The following is a 25230-nucleotide window of genomic DNA, read 5'->3' as shown; positions in this document are numbered from 1 at the left end:
ATTGATGAAAGAGGCCCCAGGAATCAAACAAGCTGGAAGAACATCAAGCGGCTGGCGATGCGTGGAGGAGTGCGGCTGGCTTCTCCAGCCCTACACTTCTCTGAGGCCAGTCTCCGCCCCATAAAGGAGAGCCTAATGAAGCATGGGGAGAGAATTACACTAACGCTAACTGGCAGATGTCCTGCATTGTACCCGGCTACAATAAACAATATGGCCATCTCTCATGAATTTGCATGAGAATGGAGAGTGCCTTCTGGAGGCTGTGTTTTGACCGCTGTGTTTCAGTGTTTTTTCTCCTTTTTACTCTTAACTCTTTGTCCTCTCTGTCTTTTGCGGAAGATGTGCTGTTGAGGACAGGTGCTGTGGGACCAGATTCTTAATCTGGGTTGTGCATAGTATTAAGACTGAGTGTTTGAGGTTAATGCTGTTGTTTTAGTCAGCTGTTTAAGCTATAATCAGGTTTTCTCAGTAAGAAGGGGATATTAAGTAATACCATAGGCTACACTAAATTGTGCTTACAAAGCTTTTAAATTCAGCCTCTGGAGGCTATTCGTTGCTCCTAAATACTAATTAAATACACAGGTCACTCTTATTAACCCTTTAATGAAACGCTCTCAATAGAAACTGCACAGCCTTGTCTGTGTGTTTGTCCATGGGTCATTATGCTATAATCATGTCTCTTTTTTTTTGGGAGGAAACGTGGCAAATAAGGCTTGAAGCCAAAGCAGGGGCCCTGCAGGGGGGCTATGCTGTTGTGCCAGACTGCCTGTACCACTGTGGGTTGGTGGGTCTGGTAGGTCATGGCTGGATGGGTGTTCAGAAAAGGCCTTTGTTTATACTGACTGCCAGGCACCCAGGCCTCACTCTCGCACACACGTTTCCTGGGCTCTAGCCCCCTTTATACACATTGTCAAAGCCCCCGTCCCCTTCCCCGGCACGGCCAGATCCGAGCCGCTTGCAAATGCTTTCTGCCTGAGTGTGTGCTCCCCATTGTTTCAATGCTTTTAATCATTCACCAGCTGGTTGGGCAGTGAATGGAGTGGTGGGCCCCGATCCATGTCACTTGTGAGGTCTCGGAGGCAGGTTTTTCGAGGGCCAGGCTGCCACTGCTTGATGCCTCTAATTTGGATCAATTCGTGCAGCAACTGTGCACAAACACCTCTCTCTCTCTCTCTCTCTCTCTCTCTCTCTCTCTCTCTCTCTCTCTCTCTCTCTCTCTCTCTCTCTCTTTCTCCCCCCCACCTCTCTTTCTCTCACTTATTTTCCTCTGTCTGCCCCCATTTTTTCTTATCATTCAGGCAGCTCCCTACGCCTCTATGACCGTGACTTTTGTCTGCTTTTGTGGAAGTTTTACCAGAGGAAATGGCAGTTAAGCCACTCTCTCTCTCTCTCTCTCTCTCTCTCTCTCTCTCTCTCTCTCTCTCTCTCTCTCTCTCTCTCTCTCTCTCTCTCTCTCTCTCTCTCTCTCTCTCTCTCTCTCTCTCTCTCTCTCTTCCCTCCCTCCCCTTTTCTGTCCCAAAGTCTGTGGCATTAGGGGCTGCTCTCTGCCTGGCCCACAGACTGAGCAAATGATTGTTAGACAGCTGCAGGGAAGTAGAGGCCTAGCAGAACAGGACCTTAAAGTGTCTTTCCGGCACCACATTCATGTCAGTTATCAACATCTGCCGTGTTCCAGATTTAAAGGGGACATGCTCAATTTTTCCACTCCCAAGCCACAAAATCTCTGACTTGTGTTTGCTATTCAACTGTTCATGAAGTCTGGCTCTGTTCCATTAGAATGACTCTCTTGTCTTCTCGTTTGCTTACTACTGTTTCATAAAATTATTTTGAGATGTCTGGGTTCAAAGTGTTAGGGATAGTCAGGATTTCTGTGTTTGTTTTTGCAGGACATGATGTACCAGTTGCTACAGGGTCTGGACTTCCTTCACTCTCACCGTGTGGTTCACCGAGACCTGAAGCCTCAGAACATTCTGGTCACCAGTGGAGGACAGATTAAACTGGCTGACTTTGGCCTGGCACGCATATACAGCTTTCAAATGGCGCTTACTTCAGTGGTGAGTCAACTGGCACAGCCATTTTTTAATGGCCTACTTTCACAGATCTTTTCAACATTATGATTTTGTACAAATTTCAACTATATAGCAAATTTTCTATTCCAAATAATAATAATGTTTATGTAATGGTAATAATGTTTATATTGTGCCTTTTACAAACCCAAGGTTGCTTTATAATGTAATAACATTAATCAATAACCATTCCAGTGTTAAGTGCATATATTTATCCAATTTTTAAAAATAAAGATATCCAAACTGATCTTTCATATAAATTTAAAAAGAACCAGCTTCACGTTACAAACAACAAGGCTGTTTGTTTCTGAGCTTAGACTGAAGTCTACTTTCGAAATATCAGGTTTCTCTTATATCTTATGTTTTAAATACATACTTTCATTATGTCTGGTTCATTACACCCATGGTAGTGAAACATAACAAACATTTATAAACAGGGGTGGGCTATATAACAAAGACATCACAATACAGTCATGAAAATTATGATATATTTTGTTGCTTTTCTGAGGTTTGCAAACTGGAGTGACATTTTTAACAGGTTATGAAAAAGTATGAAAAAATACAAACATTGTGGTCATTATTCATTTAATTTATCATTAAAAAAATGTAAATATGAAGGAACAGCAGTAAAATTTAAGGAACTGACAAAATGTAAATAATATAATAGCATAACTTGCCATCTAGTTAGGTACTTGATACAAGACAGTATGACAACTGATTGGTGTGCACTGGCTCTCTATTCTGGTCTGTCTCTCATTCTCATTAAAATATTTGATGTCGCCCTGGTGAGTTCAGGGGTTTAAGATCCAGGGAAAGTGAAAAGAGCAGTTATTCTCTTGAAATGAACAGCTCCATGTCAGGATTCTACTTCTATCAGCTGCTGGTTTAAAAACAGGTGCGTAATGTGTAACACTGGCTGGGCCATGTCACTGGGCCCCACAAAGTGGTCTGGGGATGAAATGGATCATCTGATAAGAGTCAGTGAATTCTTCTCTGTCATCCTTTGAAGTCATACTCTCTTGAAGGGGGCTCTAATGTCAAGAGATAACATATAGCCTCTGAATGGACATTTAATCTTTTCTGCAATTAAAAGGGGAAATTCTTAATGTTATGTCACCTGTAGAGAGCTTTTAATATAGAAGTTACATAGAGATGAGATTTTATGGTAACGAAGGAATGAAATTTAAAATGAAGCTACATATATTATCACAACAACAAGGCTACTTGTTAACTTTGTCCCTCTCACCAATAATTTGGTTTGCAAAATTTGAAAGACTGCTGATACATAACATGCCAGTTTTGTGGTTTGTGTGGTTTGGCAGTTAAGCTTCCGTAAATTCACCTGGGAATCCACCAGAGGTCTTAGAAATTCCTACTCCACCCCTACCGTCCTTCAGTTCTGCTGTTAAGCAGAGTAAGTGAGAGAGTCATATAGAGAGAGAGACAGAGAGTGAGCATCAGTGGAAGAGTGTCAGTGACGAACTGTTAATAAAATAGAGAGAGAAAGAGAGATAATGTGTGAGAGAGAGAGAGAAAGACTGAATGAGAGAAAAAGAGAAAGGACAGAGAGGGAGACAGAAATAGAGAGAGTAAAGTACAGGGGCTCTAGGTCTCCGATTAATTTTCCTGTGTTTGGAATCCCCCTCATGACCCGCCTTCCTCTCTTACTCTCTGTTCCACCAGATAAAGAAATGCCGTTATTGTATATGCAAAACAGGCACTGAGAGTCAAAGTGTGATTTCTTTTGCTTTTTTCCTCTCATAAACAATAATTGTTAGGTAACTGCTTGCCAAGTAACTAGTAACTTTATTAAACCACTGAACCTGTGCAGAGGGTCACTCTGAAGAACCCATAGAAGGTGATTCAGTTAGAACCATCTTCAAGGACATGCAGAGACGTAGAAGAGTTTCAAAAAAGGAAACCATGGGCTCATGTCTGATACCCAAGATGAATCATTAAATGAGAGCCCTTTTTAACTGTAATTGTTGTCTCATTTACATGAAGTATCCCCATTGGGGTTTTTGAAAGGGACATATTTAGCCAGTCTTCACTTTACAAGAAATGTACCTTTCTAACCTATCTGTAGCCACGAGAAAGACACCTAAAGTGCTTATGTGGAAGGCACCTAAAGTACTTAAGTGAAAGATAGCTAATATGTATAAATATATATAAAATCCCCCACTCGCTCTCCTCCTGGCAGACTTTTTCCTTAAAACTTGTGTCCTCTAGCAGAGGCCTGGGAGCTTGAGGGTCCTGCATATTATCTTAGCTGTTCCCAGGATTGCACTATTATGGACGGAGATCTCGGATGTTGTTCCTGCTGGAGCCATACTCCTAGTTTGGAGGTCAGAGCCTCCTAGTGTGTGTGTGTGTGTGTGTGTGTGTGTGTGTGTGTGTGTGTGTGTGTGTGTGTGTGTGTGTGTGTGTGTGTGTGTGTGTGTGTGTGTGTGTGTGTGTGTGTGTGTGTGTGTGTGTGTGTGTGTGTGTACAGATATATAGATATAAGACATAACATATAAGACTGTTGGTTCATGCTCATGAAAGTCTAATCTCAGACTAAATTGCACTGTTAGTGGAGATGATTCTGTGAAAATCAAGTAGGTTTACTGCGTCTGCGGAAATCCTTTACATCTTAATGAACTATTTTAAACCTTAGCTACAGCTTCTATAAGGAAATGAACTCCCAAGATGTTGTAATGAAGGAGCTTCACTCTATGGCTGAACACTGCCATTTTGCAGCCCATAGACTGGAGAGCTGGGGAGGCTAAAGAAGCCCAGGATCGGCAGACCACCCATTGGGTTCTACGGATGTAGAGATTAGCCTGACCCTACAAATCTCATGGGACCACTGCATTGTTGATCATTATAATGACTGCCCTCTCCCAGTAGCTATTGTCCACCTCTGATTGACAGCGGTAAGCTGCCGGGCGAGGGCTCAAAATGCAGCAAAGTTTTTTTTTTCTTTTCCTGCCTTTTTGGGTACATTAGCTGGCCTTTATCCTGGGTCATGTACAGATAGAAGAGAGGGGAAGTTTCTGTTGTTACTAGGCTACAGCACTGTGAGGCATTCAGGCTTCCTGTGATATTGTACCTGGTGCTGCTTTCTCCTGGTCCACATGATTTGCTCTCTGAGAGCAGAATTAGGGAATTCTAATTTCTGGGATGCCAGTGAGAGTCTTGATTAAAAAAGCCAAACTGGTTTTTGTCACATGAAAGTGATTAGAACAGTACTCAAACAAATATCATGTGCATCGCATTGCTCATAAAATTAGATTTGTTTAACAGAAGACATTTTTCCTGACTTGTTTATACAACTGGATTGTCATAGCATCATAACATGCTTGCTGGACAGCCTGAAGAAGCATTTTCACTCACTGCCTGACTGACTGACTGATCAATTGAGTCCCAATGTCAAATTGCTCCTGTGTAAACAGTCTAACTAGCAACATTTCAACCCACCTACTGTTAGCTAGCAAGTAACGAGCAATTCCAGGGCTCATACGCACTAATCTGCTGTGTTTGGTACTGTTATTGTATGTCAGTGCATGTCTATGCATTAAATATTTATGTCATAATTTGAATTAAATGGTGGGGTGCTGGGATGTACTATGTACTATCGTTCTGTTTTTAGCTAGTCAGCTAGCTATATAGCTACTGGACAAATTTATGTCATTTGCTAAGCTAGCTATATAATGTTAGTTACATTTTAATGTAGGTAATGATAGCTAATAAGCTGTAAGTGACATGTATGTATCTGCTGCATTTGTTCACAAGTAATTTACATCCATGGTTATTGAATAATGCAGGTTAACAAGAAAAATTGTGTTGTTTCCTTTTGGTGTATGGCCTTGCTTGAATCATTATTCTGGTACTCTTAAATTATAGGAAAGGATAGAAAGTATGTATCTCAATTATTATTCCATTTACATACATGAGTAAATAAAATGCATGTTCAATGCTTAGTCATATACACTCATGGGCCACTTTATTAGATACACCTTGCTAATACTGTGTTGGACCCCGTTTTGCCTTCAGAACATGCCTCTTTATGGCATAGGCTGGTGATGGAAGGTGATGGAAACAATCCTTAGATTTTGGTCCATATTGACAAGATAGTATGCAATTACTCAGATTGGTTACCTGCACATCCATGATGTAAATCCCCCGTTCCATCACATCCCAAAAGTGCTCTATTGGATTGGGATCTGGTGGATGTGGAGGCCATTTGATTACAGTTAACTCATTATCGTGGTCAGTAAACCAGCTTGAAATGAGCTTTGTGGTGTGTTATCCTGCTGGAAGTAACCATCAGAAATTGGGTATACTGTGAGCATAATGGGATGGACATCATCAGCAAAAATGCTCACGTAGGCTGGTGCATTTAAATTATACTTATTTGGTATTAAGTGTGCCAGAAACATATCCCCTTCATAGCAACTCACAATTCAGACAGAACACAACTTGAGCAATCAAGAGTTAACGGGCCTTGCTCAGGGGCAAACAGTGGCTAACTGGGTGTGGTGGGACTTGAACTGGCAACTGCCTAATTACTAGTCAGGTACTTTAACCACTGAGCTACCACTGCTTGGGGATTGTGTAATTGGTGGTCATTACACCATGACCACCAGTCAGAACCATTGATACAAGGTAGGATAGATTCATACTTTCTTGTTATTTACACCATATTTCTAAATGTTGCAGCAGAAATCAAGACTCACCAGGCCAGGGATATTTTGCAACATTTTTCCAATCTTCTATTGTCCAATAGAGCCTGTGGAATTGTAGCCTCAGTTGCCTGTTCTTAGCTGTCAGGAGTGGCACCCATTGTGGCCTTCTGCTGCTGCAGCCCATCTGCTTCAAGGTTCAAGGTGTTGTACATTCAGAGATGCTCTTCTTCATATCTCATTTGTAACTTGTGGTTGTTTGGCTTAATGTTGCCTTTCTATCAGCTTGAACCAGTCTGGCCATTGTGGTTGTGCATGAAAATCGCAGTAGATCCGCAGTTTTAAAAATACTCAACCATTTACATGATTTAGCTGACACTTTTATCCAAAGCGACTTGCCTTGCTATGCCAATGTCACTTAAATCACCTTTCTTCCACATTCTGATTCTTGGTTTGAACTTCAGCAGGTCATCTTACCTAAATGCATTTAGTTGCTGGCATGTGATTGGCTGATAAGATATTTGCGTTAATAAGCAATTGAACAGGTTTATCTACTAGTGTTCAGTGAGTATAGTCACATTTCAAACTAGTTAACAGTAGCTAGCAAGCAGTGAGTGATACCAGCAACAACTTGTGCTTGTAAACTAGCTATTGTTCATTTGCAGAAATGAGAGGTGGTTTGGCAAAGAGTGTGTTGTTTCATGTGGATGTGAATGTTTGCTTAAGATATTATTGCAGTAAATGTAAGGGTTTGAAAATGTACCGTATTTGTAGCTAGCTATATGGTTACTGATTGTAGGCATATTTATCCCTATCTGATTGCGCTTCGCTAGCTAGCTGGATGTTTAATGTTAGTCACATTTCAATGTAGGTAATGTTAGCTATTAAGCAGTGGGTGATTATGTATTTGCTTGGTTTGTTCATAAGTAACCCATATCTGTGTCATTACTGATAGTTTCAGAGGTGGATGGGAAGTTAACTAACACTCCCACTCTAGCTGTCTAACTTTAGTCACATTTCATTGTAGCTAATATTAGCTTGTAACTAGTGAGTGATTATGTATCTGCTTGGTTTGTTTGCAGTAACCCACATCTGTGTCATTACCGATAATTGCAGAGATGAGTGGGAGGCTAGCTGGCACTTGTACCATTTCATGTGGATGTGCTTGAAGTATAATAGTAATCTCTATCTTAGTTATGTGAACAACAATGAGAGTAAAATGTATTGGGGCAATGGATATGTTTGCTTTACTGGCCTTATTTACTACAATTATTATGTCAGTTCCTAGTTATTTTGTCACATTTCTGGTTAATGTTAAGTAGCCTTCTTGATCACCATTTTCTTCTTTGAAACATCTTACACAATAAATTCAGCACAAATTCTGCTTTAGTTTTTCTGCAACGTTATTTCAGATACCATTATCCACATGTTAAAAGTGACTTTAAAAAATGAAACAGAATTACAACATCTTTGTGTAGTTTTTACATTTTAAACCACAGCACCTCTTTCGTAACGCCAAGCACAGACTCTTGCCCAAGAGTTTAGATTATGTTTAAAGGACTTTTAATATGAAGTATATATCTTTGGGACCCTACATGAATGACTGCATTCCCATTCTTAAACATCAGTGATGCTTGTGTGGCAAAGGCTATGCAACTGTTGGCAGCCCTGCAAAACAAGGCCTGATTTTACACATTTGTAAAGTCAATGTAATAAAGTAAACTGGCATGTATGTGGCTGCGGCTACCTCAACAATCTAATGATGTGGAAGTTGAATTCCCCACACAGTCTAGCTCATGATGACTCAAGTGACCTAAATGCCATTATCTGAGGCAATACATTTTGTGGTAAAGTAACAGTACTTTTGAACCCTCTTAATAGTTTGTGTCTCAACCATAATTTTGGCCTTTCAGAAACAGACCCAGCTCACATCACTGGCCACTAGCCTTTGAAACACCATCTGCTTTAGTTTATGTTTGTGATTTGCCCTTCACACAGCTCAAGTAGCCTGATGCAGCTCATTTTGTGCTGTGTCAAAAAAAGAGTTCTCTTTCCAATGGCTGATTTTTCTGCATACCACAGACTCCATAGCAGCCTTTGCTGTGGGTCCTCTGGGCCCTGATGCTTCCTTTCCAACTTCCAGTGGAATGAATTCCTTATGTAGGCAACACCTAGCAACCATCTATCCAATCAACATGCCTCTCCCCACCCTCCACCTCAGTGTTCACCACAATCCTTGCTCCTGTAAACCGAACTGTCCCGCCCGTCAAATGTGATAGCTCTCATTGGCAGAATGGTGAAAACTATAAATTCAAGGATGGCCATAGTTCACCTGGTATAACAGGCAAATGAAGGTGATAGGAACACCAAGGTGAAGGGTTTGATTAACAGGATTACATTTTGAGACTGGAAATTAATTTTATTCTTGATCTGATTTTTGGCTTAATCTATGCCCAACATGGCCTTATAAAACAAAGCATCAAGGTGTGCAATGGCTGTACTGTCCTAGAAATGTTCAATAGTCTGTCAGTGCTTGATATTCCATCTGCTCACTTAATGACTATGACCAGCTGGCTTTCCAGTTAGCACAGTGAACTCCAGAGATAGTCTTTAAAGTCATTAGTTTTCAATGCAACACCAAATGGAGGCTTAGATACTTAGGGATATGAAATGAGTAATTGAGAATTGTTCCACTTGATAACCTTTAGAATTTTAAGTCCCTGAACTGAAAATGAAAGCGTAATTTGAATGTCCCTAAATGAGCATGCTTATTGTTTTAACCTTCATGGCTGTGGGAAATGAGTCATCAAACCTGTAATCTTTCAGCTCCCCTCGAGCAAAGTTTTGCTCTTAGAGGTTTATGGTGACTGTGTCACTGTGTAGTGAGGAGCTTCAATCCACTAGTCATAGCATTTCATATACAAGCAGCATGCCCCCAAAACTACAACAGAGTACAAGGGGATTAAATGAGGATTAAGTAAGTAAGTAAAATTTATTTATATAGCATATATAAACAACTTGCATTGACCAAAGTGATGTATACAACACAACATAAGCAGATAAAATAAAGGACACCAATACAATTACAAGTAACAAACAGTAATTACATATAACATTCGTATTCATAATCTATTCAAAAAGAAGTTTGTACAAGTAAGCTTTTAGACTTGATTTAAAAGCAGAAATAGAAGAGGCTTAGCAAATAGCAGATGGTAACGTGTTCCACAATCTTGAAGTGTACATAGTGAATGCACAGTCACCTCTAAGTTTCAAATGTACCTTCAGAACAGCCAACCAGTTCTGTGAAGAAAACCTCAGTGATTGCTCCATGGTTTAGTGTGTAAGTAAATTGGTGTTGTAAGAGGCAACTGATCCATTAAGAGCTTTAAAAACAAATAAAAGCACTTTATCTGAATCCTGAAATGAACCGGTAGTTAGTGGAGTGAAGCTAGGACTGGTATAATTAGATCTATATTCTTAGTGCTAGTAAGTAACCTTGCAGTGGCATTCTGTACTAACTGTACAGAATTGTCTATGGGCAGGCTAATCCCAGTATATAATGAATTATAGTACTCAGTTTATGAACAAATAAATATGAGTGATTTTCTCAAGGTCAGAGAAGGAAAGAAATGGCTTAAGCTTTGCAATGGTTCTAAATTGGAAGAAACTGCTTTTCACCAAAAATATGATTTGACTCTCAAGAGAGATCAAAATCAAAGAACTAGGATTTTCCTTTTTCACACAGGAAGTCGAGTGTCCAAGATTAATGGATACACTATTTATAAGTAGAAGAGATCCAAATAGAGGAAAACTCTGGCTTGCTTTCATTTGACTGAAGTAAACTGGCAGTCATCGAACTTTTGATGTTCTCGACACAATTGTTGAGAAACACTAAGGAACAGTTATCATTAGGTTTCATAGGAAGTTTAGAACTGTATGTCGTCTGTATAACAGTGGAAACTAACATTATGCTTCCTAAAGGGAAGGATGCCCTAGAGGGAACATATGTAGTGAGAAAATGACAGGCCTGGAAATGGACCCTTATGGAAAGCCACTTGAGATAAGGAGGAAAAAGATCTACAAATGTTTACTGAAATATGCTGTGCTCAAGATATGAATTAAACTACCATATCTCCCACCAACTGTTCTAAGCAATCTATTAATATATTGTGGTCAACAATTTCATGAATCAGTTGAAAGCAACAGATCGTTTGTTGCTTTGAGAAGGATAGGTCCAAAACTCTGTATAGCCCTAAAACCTGACTGAAAAGATGACCTAACTAAGATAATATTATTACAGAAAAATGGTAAAAGATGAGAGAAGACCTCTTTCCAAAATTTTGGCAAGAAATGGCAATTTTGAAATAGATCAGTAGTTGCTGAGATTTGTAGCTTCAGGGTTAGTTTTTTAAGAACAGGTTTAACCACAGCATGTTTAAAACTACCAGAAACAATACTAGTGGACAGAGAAGTATGGATAGTGGCAAGGATTGTAGGTTCTATGATAATAAATGTCTTTTACCATCTTTGGGGGATTAACATCCAACAAACTTAGTGCTCAGTACTAGATTGGTTAAATCCAAAAGACAGTTTCAGTCTCACGTATCACATCTGGACATGGTAGAGGAATTGGGAAAACCTCGCCAAGAGAAGTAAGAAGTTCCTATAGTCTCAGTATTCATTATAAATAAATTCAAGAAATCCTCACATAAATTAGGAGAAGAATTGTGTCTAAAAACCATAGTGTTAATTAAAACATTAATGGTGTTAAAACCTTTAGTCTGTGACAGTTTTTGTTTGAAAAGTATTCTTCCCTTGCAAATTTGACAGCTAACTGACACCTAATCATTTAGGCTACTTTTCAAGATATCAAGATTTACTTGAGGTCTATCTTTTTCCATTACCTTACCACTATTCTACATTCTTGTCTAATAGTTTGAATGGTAGTATTTAACCAAGGCTGGATAATAGGCAGATTCAAGGTGTGTAAATAAAAACTAGAGAAATCACTAGCCATGGATGAGTCAATATAACGGGAAAACCGACCAAAAACAGGAACCGAAAGGTGATATGCCAAACACAATAGGCCTATGATTAAGCAGTATGCTAAGAATGGGAAAGAGATGTCATCTCATTTACATTTATGGCATTTAGCAGACACTCTTATCCAGAGCGACTTACAAAAGTGCTTTGTCATTTACTCATAGAATACATCCTAGTACAGTACAGTAGGTTAGAATCAAACATACCAATGAACTAGAACACTGTAGAATACAGAAATTAATGCTGATACCTAGAAGTGCAAAATACATAAGGTCTATCTTAAACAATGATAAGTGCTATAAACAATAAATGCTAGAGTTTGTTAAACATAAACAACATAAACAATACCCTACAATAAGTACTAATTTAGTCAGTCAATATGGGAGCAGGGTCCGTTGTCCTTTAAATATTCTGCAAATAGATGGGTCTTTAGTCTGCGTTTGAAGACTGCAAGGGACTCTGTTGTCCAGAGAGCAAGTGGGAGTTCATTCCACCATCTTGGAGCCAGGACAGAAAATAGTCTCAGTGCTTGTCTTCCATGAGGCCTGAAGCATGGTATTTCAAGCTGAGCCATACTTGAGGTTCGAAGTACTCAAGGTACGTTGCAGAGGTTTGATGACTCTTAGAGGAAGACCAGCAAGTAGCAAGTTGCAGTAGTCTAGCTGTGAGATCACAAGAGACTGCACAAGCACCTGGGTAGCTTCCTGTGAGAGAAAGGGTCGAATCCTTTTATGTTACAAAGGAGAAATCTGCAAGACCGGGTCAGATTAGAAAACACGAGTTGAGAACGACAACTGGTTGTTTAAAGTTATGCCCAGGCTACAGGCAACTTCGGATGGTGATACCAGGGAGTTCTCGAAGGAAACTGTGAGGTCATGGTAAGGGATGGGAGTACCTGGGATGAACAGAAGCTCTGTTTTACTGGGGTTGAGCTTCAAGTGGTGGGCTCTCATCCATGGCGCGATGTCAGTCAAGCATGCTGAGATATGTCTCGAGACCTGCGTGTCAGAGGGTGGAAAAGACTGTCATCAGCATAGCAGTTGTAGGAAAAACCATGAGAGGATATTATATCACCAAGAGAACGAGTATTCAAAGAGAAGAGAAGGGGGCCTAATATTGAGCCCTGTGGAACACCAGTGGAGAGTCTACACTGTTTGGATGTGGATCCTCTCTATGTCACTTGATAGGACCGTCCCTCCAGATAGGACTGAAACCATCTCTAAGCAGAGCTAGTCACACCAAGCCTGGCGAGAACAGAGAGAAGAATGTTGTGGTTCACTGTGTCAAAGGCTGCTGAAAGGTCTAGAAGAATCAAAACAGATGACAGTTTGGCAGCTATAGCAGCGTGAAGTTTCTTAGTCAATGCTATGAGGGCCGTTTCTGTAGAATGTGCCGATTTGTAGCCAGACTGTTTGGGATCATGCAGCTGGTTCTGGTTGAGAAAATGAGACAATTGATTATAAACTGCTTGTTTGAGGGCTTTTGAGAGGATAGAGAGAAGTGATACTGGTCTGTAGTTGGTAACACTGTGGCCTTCAAGAGGACTGGTACCACCCTGGCAGTTTTGAATGCAGTAGGCACGTATACAGAAGATAAGGAGTGGTTGATGATGACAGAGATGAAAGGAAGCAGATTTCTTGCAATTGTCTGGAACAGAGTGGAAGGAACTGGATCCAGTGGACATGTAGTTGGATTGCTGGAAGTCAGGAGTTGAAAAATTTCATATGAGGAGAGAGGAGAAAAAGAAGTCAGAGAGTTGGATGTTGGGGAATGCACATTGATTGGAGGAGTGGGAACAGAAGAAAAGGATTGCTGCATTGCTGCAACCTTCTCCTCAAAGAAGGTGATGAAATCCTCTAGAGTAAGAGATGAGGAAGGAGGGGGAGGGGGTGGATTAAGGAGAGAAGAAAAAATAGTGAAGGGCTTGCGTGGATCAGATGCTGATGATTCAATTTTTGCTCTGTAGTAGGATGACTTTGCAGATGTTACTTCCAGTAAGAACTTGGAAAGGAGAGACTTGTATGAGCTGAGGTCCGAATCTAGGTGAGATTTCCTCCACCGTCACTCTGCAGTGCTTAGTTCTCTCCTGTGGCAGCGAAGTGTTTTTGTTAGCCAGAGGGCAGGAGGGGAGGACTTTGCAGGTCTAGAGGAGAGAGGACACAAAAGATTCATTGATGAGGAGAGTGTAGAAATGAAAGAATTTGTAACTATATCCAAAGAGAGAGAAGATAGAGAGGATGAGGAAGGGTGGACAAAATAGTAGAAGTAAGGGAAGAAGGAGTTATGGAGTACAGATTGCGATGGAAGGAGGAGGAACATGTTGGAGAGGACTGGATGGAAAGAGATGGAAGAGAGAGAAGGATAGAAAGTGATGGTCCGAGAGGTGGAGGGGGGCGACTGCGATGTCCGATGTTGTGGTGGTACGGGTGAAGATCAGGTCCAGAACATTGCCTGCTTTGTGAGTCAGAGGAGCGTGGTTGAGGGTGAGGTCGAATGCTGTCAACAGCGGAAGGATGCAGGAGGAATGCAGCTTGTCTGATGGAAGGTTGAAGTCACCAAGGAGAATGAGTGGATTTCCTTCAATGGGGAATTGACTCAGAAGGATGTCGAGCTCATCAATGAAGTGATCTAGGAAACCTGGAGGGCGGTAGATGACAATGATAAGAAGTTTGGTGGGGAAAGACACTGTAACGGCATGAAATTCAAAAGAGGAGATGGAAAGTGTGGAGAAGGAAAGTGGAGTGAAACGCCACTCTCGAGACATTAGTAAACCTGAGCCACCACCCCTGCCAAGACGCCTCAGAGAATGGGTGAATGAAAAGGCAGAGGACAGGGCAGCTGGAGTCGCCGAGTTCTCAGGGGTGAGCCATCTTTCTGTTAGAGTCAGGAAGTGTAGGAAGTGCAGGGATGCTAGTGCTGAGATGAAGTCAGCCTTCTGGACAGCAGATTAGCAGTTCCAGAGCCCTCCTGCCACCATGATATGTGATGGTACCGAGCATTGTGGGTCAGTGAGGTTGCTGAGATTGCGACGTCTATGATAGCGTCGAGGAGATCTGTGAGATATGTGAACAGGAATTGTGAAACACATTTCAGATGCTTGATTTGTGGATGTATGAGATAAGAGATTAAGATAATATGAGAAGATACTTAGCTGAGTTTGTGAAGTCCGGTAGGTGAGATGTAGATGAACATATATGTCTGTAGCAAAGTCATCCTAATTTAACTCAGTTCAATAAGTGCTGAGCCCGCCCCTTAATCTCAACGCCTGTAGGAACTTTGATTAAATGAAGAGGTAAGATGACAGTTAAAGTGATGGTACAGTAGTACTTGAACGTAAACATGAACTAGGCCTTAGGAAGAGTGTGCCTTGACTTACATACTGTTTCACCTTCCACCACATTGTTATATGTGATGCCATGTTATATGTGATGCTTTTACTTTTCATTGCTTGAATATGCTGCACAATATAAAGAATACATACAAATATGTTTTGGATCTTCTGAAAATGTCTGTTCAGACCAGACATCTGGAGGTAGCATGTGAAGAGCTGGTTAAAGGTTTAGAGGTTGGTATGAAATAGTTGAGGAGTAATTTGAGTTTATGATGCCCCTGGTGTTACACCTGGAATATTAGGTGAGACATTGTCTCATATAAATAAGCTTGTCAAATATCTCTTGACCTAGAACACAAGTGTTGTGCAAGTAGTTACCATAAAAAGTGTCCTATGTTTTTATACCACCCATGAAACTGGGAATTCTTGGAATGGGGTTACTGCTCCAAAGCATTTTTTCCCATAATTTTTTTTATGTGGTGATGTGTCTAAATGCAAAAGCAATCTAAAATAAGCATGGTTGATCTGTTTATCAGTCACTCTCACCAGACTCGTACTGTAAAAGAAGCTCAATCTCACCATACTCAGATTTACAGAAGGCTTATAGTGAGGTAAGCACAGGCTGAGCTTTGCCAGACAATGTGCTTCCACTCTAGGCAGACAGAGGCAGCAGCATGGCTGGGATGGGAAAAAAAAAGGAAAACATGGCACGCAGGAGAGCACGTGCGGCACACTCTGGGAATGTTTAGATATCTCCCCCGGTATTCCAAAAGGAAGGAGGAGGAAGGGAAAAATGACCCTGCATGCTCTAACTGTAACTGTGGGGGGGGCTGTTCTCAGACTGCAGCAGACAGAGGCACAGCATGATGCACAGAGCACTTCTTATTTGGTATTTCCTGCATGACCCTCGCTGCTGGCCGTCTATGGGGAGAGGTGCGCCCCCGTTCTCAGACCCCGTCTTTATTAATTGTTGAAGGGGTCTTGGCTGCAGTCCAGCCCAAGAGGAAGACTGACGGGGGCTGGGGGGGGCGGTCAGTGGCATCTGGATATTAAAGCTTTGCCTGTACCCCAAAAAAATTACAGCATATATCAGGAATTTTCCAACTAATGATGTGCGGATGTGGTAGCACAGGGGAAAGAGAGGCTGACTGTGCTCTCTTTGTTCACTCATAGAGGCCCCATGCAACATTCCTGTAAGCTCTGCATACTTTGGCAGCAGTTGCGGAGCGCCTTTTTTTCTCAGCTCACTTGTGACTTCATATATCTTTCGCTGCTCTTGGCTGGACCTGACAGTATTGTTGCCATTGTAAATGGGCTTTTAAAAGAGCAGGGGAAAATCCCCAAATGACTCTGATGCTTCACAACAATGGTTTTTACAGCCTGTTTGCCTGGGAGCTGAAGAATGGCTCATCTCAAGACAAAACATGGCAGGAGAGTCAGTGTGAAGTCATCCCATCCTCATGCGTTTGCTCATCAGACCTCAGTATTCATGTGTAAGTGAGGCAGGGTACTTCATTGCTATGGGATTGGGAGGACTATGATTTCTATTCCCATCATCATTCAAGAGGTGCTATAAGAAAAGGCCAATAGTCAGCAAAAGTGATAAAGCTCTAATGTATAACACTTTCTTTTGTAAAGACCCTTTACAAACTCCTCATCCTTCACTCTTTATTGAAAGTTACTATGATTGAATGAGGTAAGTTTTCTATACCACAAAATAAAGACATAACTGATTTGCAGTAAATATTGTACAAAGGTGTGAGCAAGATACCAGGACCAGGAATCTTCCATGCATTGGCTAATGATATCACAGTTCAGGTCTCTTATTAACTGAATAACTGATGAACAGTCAAGACTCATGTTTTTTAGCAAAGAGTTTTGTCCTCTGTCAAGTTAGTAGGCTTGTGCCTTTAAAAGCGTCCAGGCGCGGTCTGAAAGAATGCGGACAGAGGACTTGTGCTGAAGGGGTCTTTCATCCTTTGCTTCCTTTGAGAGAGAGAATGTAAACACAGGCTTTCAGCCAAGCCTCGTCGGCCACTCTTATTCTCAGTCACATTGTGATTCTATTGTTTTATATCCAGTGAGGAGTGGTGAGGGGGTGAAAGTGGGGAGCTCAACAACTGGATGGGCTCGAGTGCTCCAGGCAGACGCATACAGCCCAGCGGCTAGCGCCCAGTCAAGTGAGGGCTGGGCAGCCGTGCTGAGAGGAACTGAAGGGCTAACCCCCCTAACCGTGCTGAGTGGGCCTGCTCTGTCTCAGCAGATAGGAATGCCCAGAATGCTGTCCTTTTGATCTGAAGGCAGTCAGGACTGCCATATTTGAGCCTTCTGTTAGCATACAGTGCAAGACACAACTCAGTAGCACAAGCTTGAGAGAGAGTGAAAAAACAAGATCGATGATGAGGATTACCTCATGCGAATAAGCATTGCTGAGGAATTTCAAATAAGTCCAAACTGGTACTTAGGTGCTGCCTATTAAGAGTAAATAAAAATGATATTTGTTTCACCTCGTGGACGTGGAATGAAGGAGGTGGGGTTTAGCGGACTGCAAACCTGCTCTGAGAGGGGCCTGTTTGTGCTGTAATGAAAATATGGAAAACAAGCCTGCGGGTGTGGGCGGCTGGCATGGAGAGAGAAGGCGTTTCATGGCCCTGAGCCAGCAGCCGTGCCCTTGTCTCAGCTAAGACGCTGCTCCTGCTACCTCCCAGCACGCCCTCTTAGGTAAGCAGAAACGTCTGGCAGCCACTGTCAGTTGTCATTACACAGACAGTGGCTTGTGCTATTTGACAGAGGAACACTTCTGTGGGTAAGTGTCACGTGATGCACTCTGACAGTTTTACCGACAAGTGAGAAACTGAAAAGAACTTTGAGAATGTTAATATCTTGCGGGGCACAATGTGTTGGCAGGTCCCTTTAGAGCTAAGCCAGTGCTCAGTATGTTGCAAAAGATTTGTCCCCAGCCATAATCAACCACAACACATTCGGAGTGTCATCAAAATAATGTCAAGCAGCTTTTTAATCTGTGCAGGTTTGTTTCTCAATTCTACTTGACTAACTGCATGCAGGTTCTGCACAGCCATAGAATGCGTGCGTGTGCATTTATGTGCCTTTGAGTTAATAGAAGGCCACACCACAAACATGCAGCGCTGAGTAAAGCGGATATACTTTTGCTGTTCTTCCTAGAAGTCATGCAGCATCCACCAAACAGTGCTCAGAGTTCACTTTAGGTTGCATCTTTTTCAATAAAATGTGTAGCAACCATTCATAGTCAGAACGGATTCTGATACAACCTAGATAGAGTAATATTCATTGATCATTCTTTCATGCACTAAAGTTTAGTTCTGAAAGCAAGCACAGGTGCTAACCCACAGATCCTTTTCATCATGGTTTCTAAAGCATGTCAGTTTCCATTGCTGAAGGCCTCCTTATGAAATGAGTCAGTAAAGTGCAGAGCCATGTACTCTGTGCCTCACTGATGGTAAACTCCACTGCCTGACTGGCCATGGTCAAACAAGCTCAATGAAGTGTAATTTTGAATGATAAGGTTCAGAGTGAGCAAGGGCAGAGCTATTTTAGGATGAATCATATGGCCTGCTAAAGTCACATGACAGTAGAGAGACTAAACTGTTTCATCCTTTTGACTTCCTCTCTAGTTCCCCCGAATCAGGAAGACTAAGATGAGAAAGTGTCAACATAGCACATGCTGTCCACCACTAAAAATAACTGCATAAAAACTCACTGATCTTGCATTAGGTCTTTTGTTATACAATTGTACCATTCAAGACTTTGATCAGTGGTTGATATGAGATTATAAAGGTGATTTCATATCTTAGCCTCCTGTTGTCAAAATGACTACACATCCCCCTGGAACTAAGCAATGCCACATAACAGTGCATTGCAAACAGCATGGGTCCTGTTTGTCCTGCTGTACACTACAGGAAATTTCTCTAATTAGGCCTTAATCGATGTTGTGAGGTCTTTCTACTTATTACCTTCATCATTCATACCCAAGCTCTTGTCAAAGAAGTCATAGAAGATGCTCTCTTTCTCTCACTTTCTTCTTCTTCCCTTAACTCTCTCTCTCTCTTCCTCTTCCTCTCTCACACTCTCTTCATCTCTCCCTGTTTCTTCCTCTTTCTCTCTCTTCCTGTCTTTTTCTCTTTCTCTTCATCTCCTCTCTTCCTCTCTATCACACTCTTCTTCATCCTCTCTTTCCTGTTCTTTTCCTCTCTCTCTCTCTGTCTCTCGCTCTCTCTCTCTCTCTTTCTCTCTGTCTCTCTGTGCTGTGTTTCCTGGCCGTGTGCGCCAAAGTGCCTCGCGTTTTATGATGCGCGCCCCTCATACATGCCCCAGGATTTGCTTACAAACACAAGGGCGGTCATTTTGGCCGGCGAGCCACAGGGTTTCTGGGCGGTGAGCCCATGGCAGCACAGAGTGCTGGAGAGGGAAAGCACCTGGAAGTCGTCCACTTTCTGTAGAGGGGTCACTGAGTTTTGCCTGGACGCCCTCCCTCTTGTAGCTGCTAGTGGCGCTGGTCTTCTCTGGGCCTAGTCTGACATGGACCAGGTCTGCCATGGCTCCTGCAGGACTCCCAGACACATATGCCTCTGGCTGAGTCTTGCATGGTTTTAGCGCCTAAACATATCTTTAAGAGGACTGGAAGACTAGAGAAGATTCTGTGAAGGGGAATGAGAGCAATGGGATGTAGAAGCTATATGGCTTCTTTGGCGATATCCTATTGATGTGCAGTGGCCCTGGATGGCGTAGAGGCACACAGAGACCATGTGAGACCATTGCCCCAATGACTTACATTGCCAGATCTGATTTCATATCTTACATGACCTGATCACAGGGGCACAGGAACGTTTTGATGCATTCAGCTATGAGATTCTGGACTGCCAGAGAGCAGCATGTGTCTGCCACTATCTGCACTGTGCACTAATGAAACCTGTGAGGGACAGACACCAGGGAAATTTTCCCTCCATGCTCTCGCACAGCAAATCTTGGACACTTGTCTTTCTCTCTTTGCTTCTTTGCATTTTACTAGTTCTTCTCTTGTGCATGTGTCTTTTAGGTGGTCACACTGTGGTACCGGGCTCCAGAAGTGCTCCTGCAGTCCAGCTACGCTACCCCAGTGGACCTGTGGAGTGTGGGCTGCATCTTTGCTGAGATGTTCAGGAGAAGGTGAGATGGCACACAGAGCAATGCTCCTCTGAGCACTCCTCACCCACATATGCCTTTTTACCCCTATACTTACAAATGCTGCAACTCACACAGATCTGAAGGTGATTAACTGATATAGTTATGACTCTCAAAGCAGAAGGTGTCATGTTCATTTCGAGGTTAAGGAACAAGTCAGGCCTGGGCAACCTGATTGCTCGGTCGTGTCCCTGCTGCTGGAAGTTTCACACTGCTTATGCATCACTTTCAGTTGTTTCAGAAAATGACACAAAAGTGATCAGAGCATAGACGCGGGGTTAATGCATCTGAGAGGGAGCCAATCTGAGCTTCAGAACATGCTCAGTGGGGAGCCCTGATGCTATGGTCTCTAAGTTGATAGGTTAGCTGTTGTGGTCTTAGTCACTGTAACTACAGATTTAGACACTTTCACTGTATACAGTACACAGTTCCGACTGAAGAACTGAAGTGGATCCTTTCACATGAGAGTTCAGTGACATTTATCACGCTTATTTTGAAGGATTTGGGTCAGCCTGTGTTAGCAGAACAACGCAACATGTGCTGTCCCAGGCATTTTTATTAGTAACTGTTCCTCTGTTTCACAATGTGTGGCGAGCATATGAAATCTAGAGGAGTGTTTTTTCTTTTCTTTTTTTTAAAATGCCCTTTCCTTCATTGTGACCACATTTTTGCAGTCAGTTGGGGCTGTTAAACTGTCGGAAAATGTTCTTGCTGTTTGCTGTGGTTGCAGAAGGCAGCCGAGGACTCCACAAGGCATGTTCCTGTGTCAGCTGCAGCAGGCCTCTCTGTCCCGCTGCTGTCCTACAGGCCTCTCTGTCCCACTTCCATCCTGCCCTGTTCTGCTGCTCAGCTAACTGGCAGACATTTGTGATAGCACTTATAACTGGCTGTTTACTATAGCATGCCCCCTGATTTGCATCAGTTTGCCTGCTGCATGTGGATAGATGTTGTGAGCATATACCTGCTGTATGTAGATGTGCATTATGAGCACATAAAATATATTCTGTATGTAGATGAACTTCTTGAGCACATACAGTACATTCTGTATGTACATTATGAGCACATTTGTGTTCCAACAAAGAGGGAAAACTGTGAAAGATAAGCAGCTTTTCATGACAAGGTAAGGGTACTAGTAAGATCAGTTTGCAATCTGAATTTCCTTCCCCTAACCACCACCAATAAGACACATGCCCCCACTGTATAACGGCAAAAAACCACAGGTGGGTTTCACGCGATAATGTGTGTGTGTTATTGTGTGCGCGTGTGTGTGTGTGATGCAATTAACGTATGCCGTTTGTGTTTCTGCACGCGTGTTTCATACTTGTCAGTAGCATCACTGATGGCATGCTGATTGTCCCACATTGTGCTGGGGAGGAAGTGTGGGCAGCTGCCTTCCTCTCTACGCTTGTGTGGCCAGACTCTCTGATAGCAAGGGGAGGGAGAGGTGTGCGGCGTCCACAGATCCACAGATCCGTGCACACACATCCTGTGTTTCACATCCTTACAAGCCCACCTGTGTGTTTACTCAAGTGGACTTCCGTCCAGTATCCTGAGCTTCAGGCGAAACAGCAAACATGTCTGATTAAAAAAATGCATATACATGAATTTCATGTTGCGTTGTTCCATTGGTAATTTTACTGTACTTCCTGCTCTTATAGCAGGCCTGAGGCATGATCTCTGACTGTTAATGATGTATCTGTGTGGTCAGAATAACCCTAATACAGCTGAGGCCTTGACTGGTCTGTGCGTGTGTGTGTGAGAGAGAGAGAGAGAGAGAGAGAGAGAGTGTGTGAGAGAGAGAGTCCCTTTGTATGGGCTTGTCTAAGGTGAGGTGCTGCTGTAGCAAGCCTTTTTCCCTTTGACACAATGGCCTGTAGAGTGTAGAGAGCCACTGTGCTTAGCTGCTGGCTCTGCTCCAGGAGTGCCTAGGGCGGAAGGGAGGTGCTTCCATCCCTGCTAACAGTGCACCTCCTTTTCTCTCTCTCCTGGAGATGATTAAGAGTATACTTTAAAAGGCCACCTGTTGCAGATTAAAGGGCACCTGGGAACAGTCTTTCCGAGGCTTCCATTGGGATCTGTGAGAAGTGCATGGCACCACAAGAATGATGGAGTAGTGGAAGGAAGACACATACCACCTGCGCACGGTGGGGGTGCTTGTGCTGACCACAGGTTATTGGGTATTGTGTTGCCTTTTCCTGCGGTTTTAGTTTTCTTCAATGTTTAAGCAGCACATGTCACCTTAGTGGAGTTAGTTCTGTGGAATGCTGCAGGGAGTGCACTGGAACACACCATTAAGGCTCACTAGGAATTCTGAAGTTTCGTGCAAGTCTGTATTTGCATATCTCAGATGGCGGAAACATTAGTCACTGTGTTTTATGAATGACATTGCAAGTGCTGTTGACATTTCAACAGTCCAAAGGTCATACATGTCACATTAGCATAGCCCACTTAAGACGACATTCACATCTTTGTTTACTTTCTCACAATACACATATGCATATGTATACATATAGGGAGTGTGTTCTCTCTCTATGTCTCTGTCTCCCTTTCTCTTTCTGTTCCTCTCCGGCATACATAAACACACACTCACACACACACACACACACACACACACACACACACACACACACACACACACACACACACACACACACACACACACACACACACACACGTGCACACACGCTGAGGCATTCCAGAGGCTATCAGGGTGGAATGTGGATGGAGGAACTGGCACTTGGAGTGACTCAGCTGCATGTGCTGGCCTGGTGCACTGGCTGTGCCCACTCCCTCAGGAAGCCTGCATGCAGCATAATATCAGCCTTGTGCAAAAAGCCCCTACTTCATTCAGACTAACAAGTAACCCTAGGGCAAGAGAGAATCCAGCTCCGGAGAATTTCAGCCATACTTGTTTTGGCATGACCTAGCATTAGGTGTTTTTTCCCACTGTAAGAAAATAGAACTGGTTTTGTCCATTTTGCCCAGTTAGACCGTGAAGTCTCTAAAGGTTTCTCATTTCAAACCTGCGGATCTCTGTATGCCAGATGAATGGCGTGTCAGTTGCACTTCTCAAATGACAGGCAGTTTGAAAACAAGAAAGGAACAATTTAATTTTGGTTTTCATGTGTAAAGAATGCTTAGCATCTGAACCACACTGTGACATAAGGGGGTTTTGTCCAATAAGCCAATATCTATGGTTGACAGGCGCTGAGACATGCTGACAACATAGTTTACCCTGCTACACAACCAATGGGCAAAGTGAAACATATGTCTGTTTTAGCCTAATTTTCTCTGTCAGAAAGGCCTTTTTGAGGTGATGGGGTAAGTCAAAGGAGAGAGCTAGCACGTGGTCTGAGCTGCTCTTTGTCTCATTACAGTCGAGAGTCACTTGGGTTCCGTGTGAGCCTAAAGTGTGCGGCCTTGTGCTGATCCCTGTTGTTCTGCAGTAGGGCACCCTCTAGTGGTGAGATGGAGTACAGCCGACATGCATTCTATTACAGCACAGTGTATAAGTATAGGTCGTTCTTGAAACGGTGAATTCTTTCGCCTGCTCGATGCTCAATGCACAAAGCTTGCACTGAATAGTCTGTTTAAGGACTATGGCTAAAAGAGTTAATTCATTTAAGCAATTGGCCACTGAGAGTAAGCTTGGTTTTATTAGAGGTTAAAATTTTCTTTCTGCTCCATTTTGTAACTCATTCAGTAGGATGGCTTTGTCTGTCTGTGAGCAGGGAAGACAGAAGACCTAAAGGCTGCTCTCAGCCTCTTTCTCACATTCAGATAAATCAAGCTGTTCACACAGCTCATGGTTTTTTCCCCACACGGGGGCTTATAGACAGCCAAAAGCAGGCGCCAGAGTGAAATAGCTCCCCATCCTTCACCCCTCATTTCTCTGATGGTGGATGCGGTTTGGAGACGGCGGCCTTGCACTGGTGTCTGCTGGAATTTGTGCGCATGCCAGGGGAGGTGTGCCCACCCACGGGCATCCAGACGGGGCGCAAAGCCGCAGCCGCCCAGGCAAGACGTCTTCTGCATGTGGGCCTCTCCCTCTCAGCATGTGCTGAGGAAGCCCTTGGTTTCGTTGCCTCTCTTTGTAGGCTCTCCTCGCTCTTGCCCCTGCCAGGAAACTGCTGTGCTTACAGTAGCGCTGCTCATTACATCAGTGCTGCTATATGACCTGGCTGACCCACTACACAGTGAGGGTATTTTTCCTCTTTATATCAATCTTTCTTCTTTTCTTTTTTATAGTCACTCTCTCTTATTCTCTCCTGTAGAAAATGATGACTTATTTTTTGTATGAAAACTAATTTCAGCATTAACAAATGCACAACAGTAAATGGATGGAAGTGTTTACAGACAAGTGTCTGTGTTACAAGTGTGGAAGTGCTACTACCAAGTGCAGTTTATATGCTTGCATGCTCTGATGTGGTCCACAGACTGTGCTCTGTTATTAGGCTTATTCAAAATGATTGTGTGATATCAATCATAATGCATGTGCATTCTAGTGTTATGAGTCACAACACCACCGGTCTTGTTTGTTCTTCCTTTCTTTAAGACCCCTTTTCCGTGGGAATTCTGATGTTGACCAGCTGGGCAAGATTTTTGAGTGAGTACTGTTTTACCAAAGAAAAGCTGAAAAGGCTTCTTTGAATATTTTTAACCAGGATCCCATGATTTGCAACCATGTCATTATTATTATGAGCAAGAGACATCACTAACAAGTGATAATGTTAGTGAGGTTGACAATGACAATGACAACGATGATGATGATTGTGGTGATTCCAGTGTGGTTGGTGTTCCTTCTGCTGAAGACTGGCCCCAGGAGGTGGGCTTGCCCCAGAGTGCCTTCTCCCCTCGCCCTCCCCAGCCCATAGAAGAACTTGTGCCAGACATGGATGATCTTGGCAAATCCCTTTTACTTGTGAGT

General features: G+C 42.7%; 1 protein-coding gene across 1 annotated transcript in view; it reads left to right on the top strand.

Annotated features, from left to right (window-relative positions):
- Positions 1–25230, top strand: part of cdk6 (cyclin-dependent kinase 6) — a 34101-nt gene that overhangs the window by 4281 nt on the left and 4590 nt on the right. Inside the window, exons 3-6 of the mRNA XM_027012100.2 lie at positions 1887–2054; positions 20179–20288; positions 24859–24909; positions 25089–25224. Coding sequence (XP_026867901.1) covers positions 1887–2054; positions 20179–20288; positions 24859–24909; positions 25089–25224 — 465 coding nt within the window. The remainder of the gene's footprint in view (positions 1–1886; positions 2055–20178; positions 20289–24858; positions 24910–25088; positions 25225–25230) is intronic.

Source organism: Electrophorus electricus, chromosome 8 (assembly GCF_013358815.1).
Source record: "Electrophorus electricus isolate fEleEle1 chromosome 8, fEleEle1.pri, whole genome shotgun sequence".
Classification (NCBI taxonomy): domain Eukaryota; kingdom Metazoa; phylum Chordata; class Actinopteri; order Gymnotiformes; family Gymnotidae; genus Electrophorus; species Electrophorus electricus.
The sequence above is the reverse complement of the archived record's forward strand: the minus strand, read 5'-3'. Positions and strand labels throughout refer to the sequence as shown.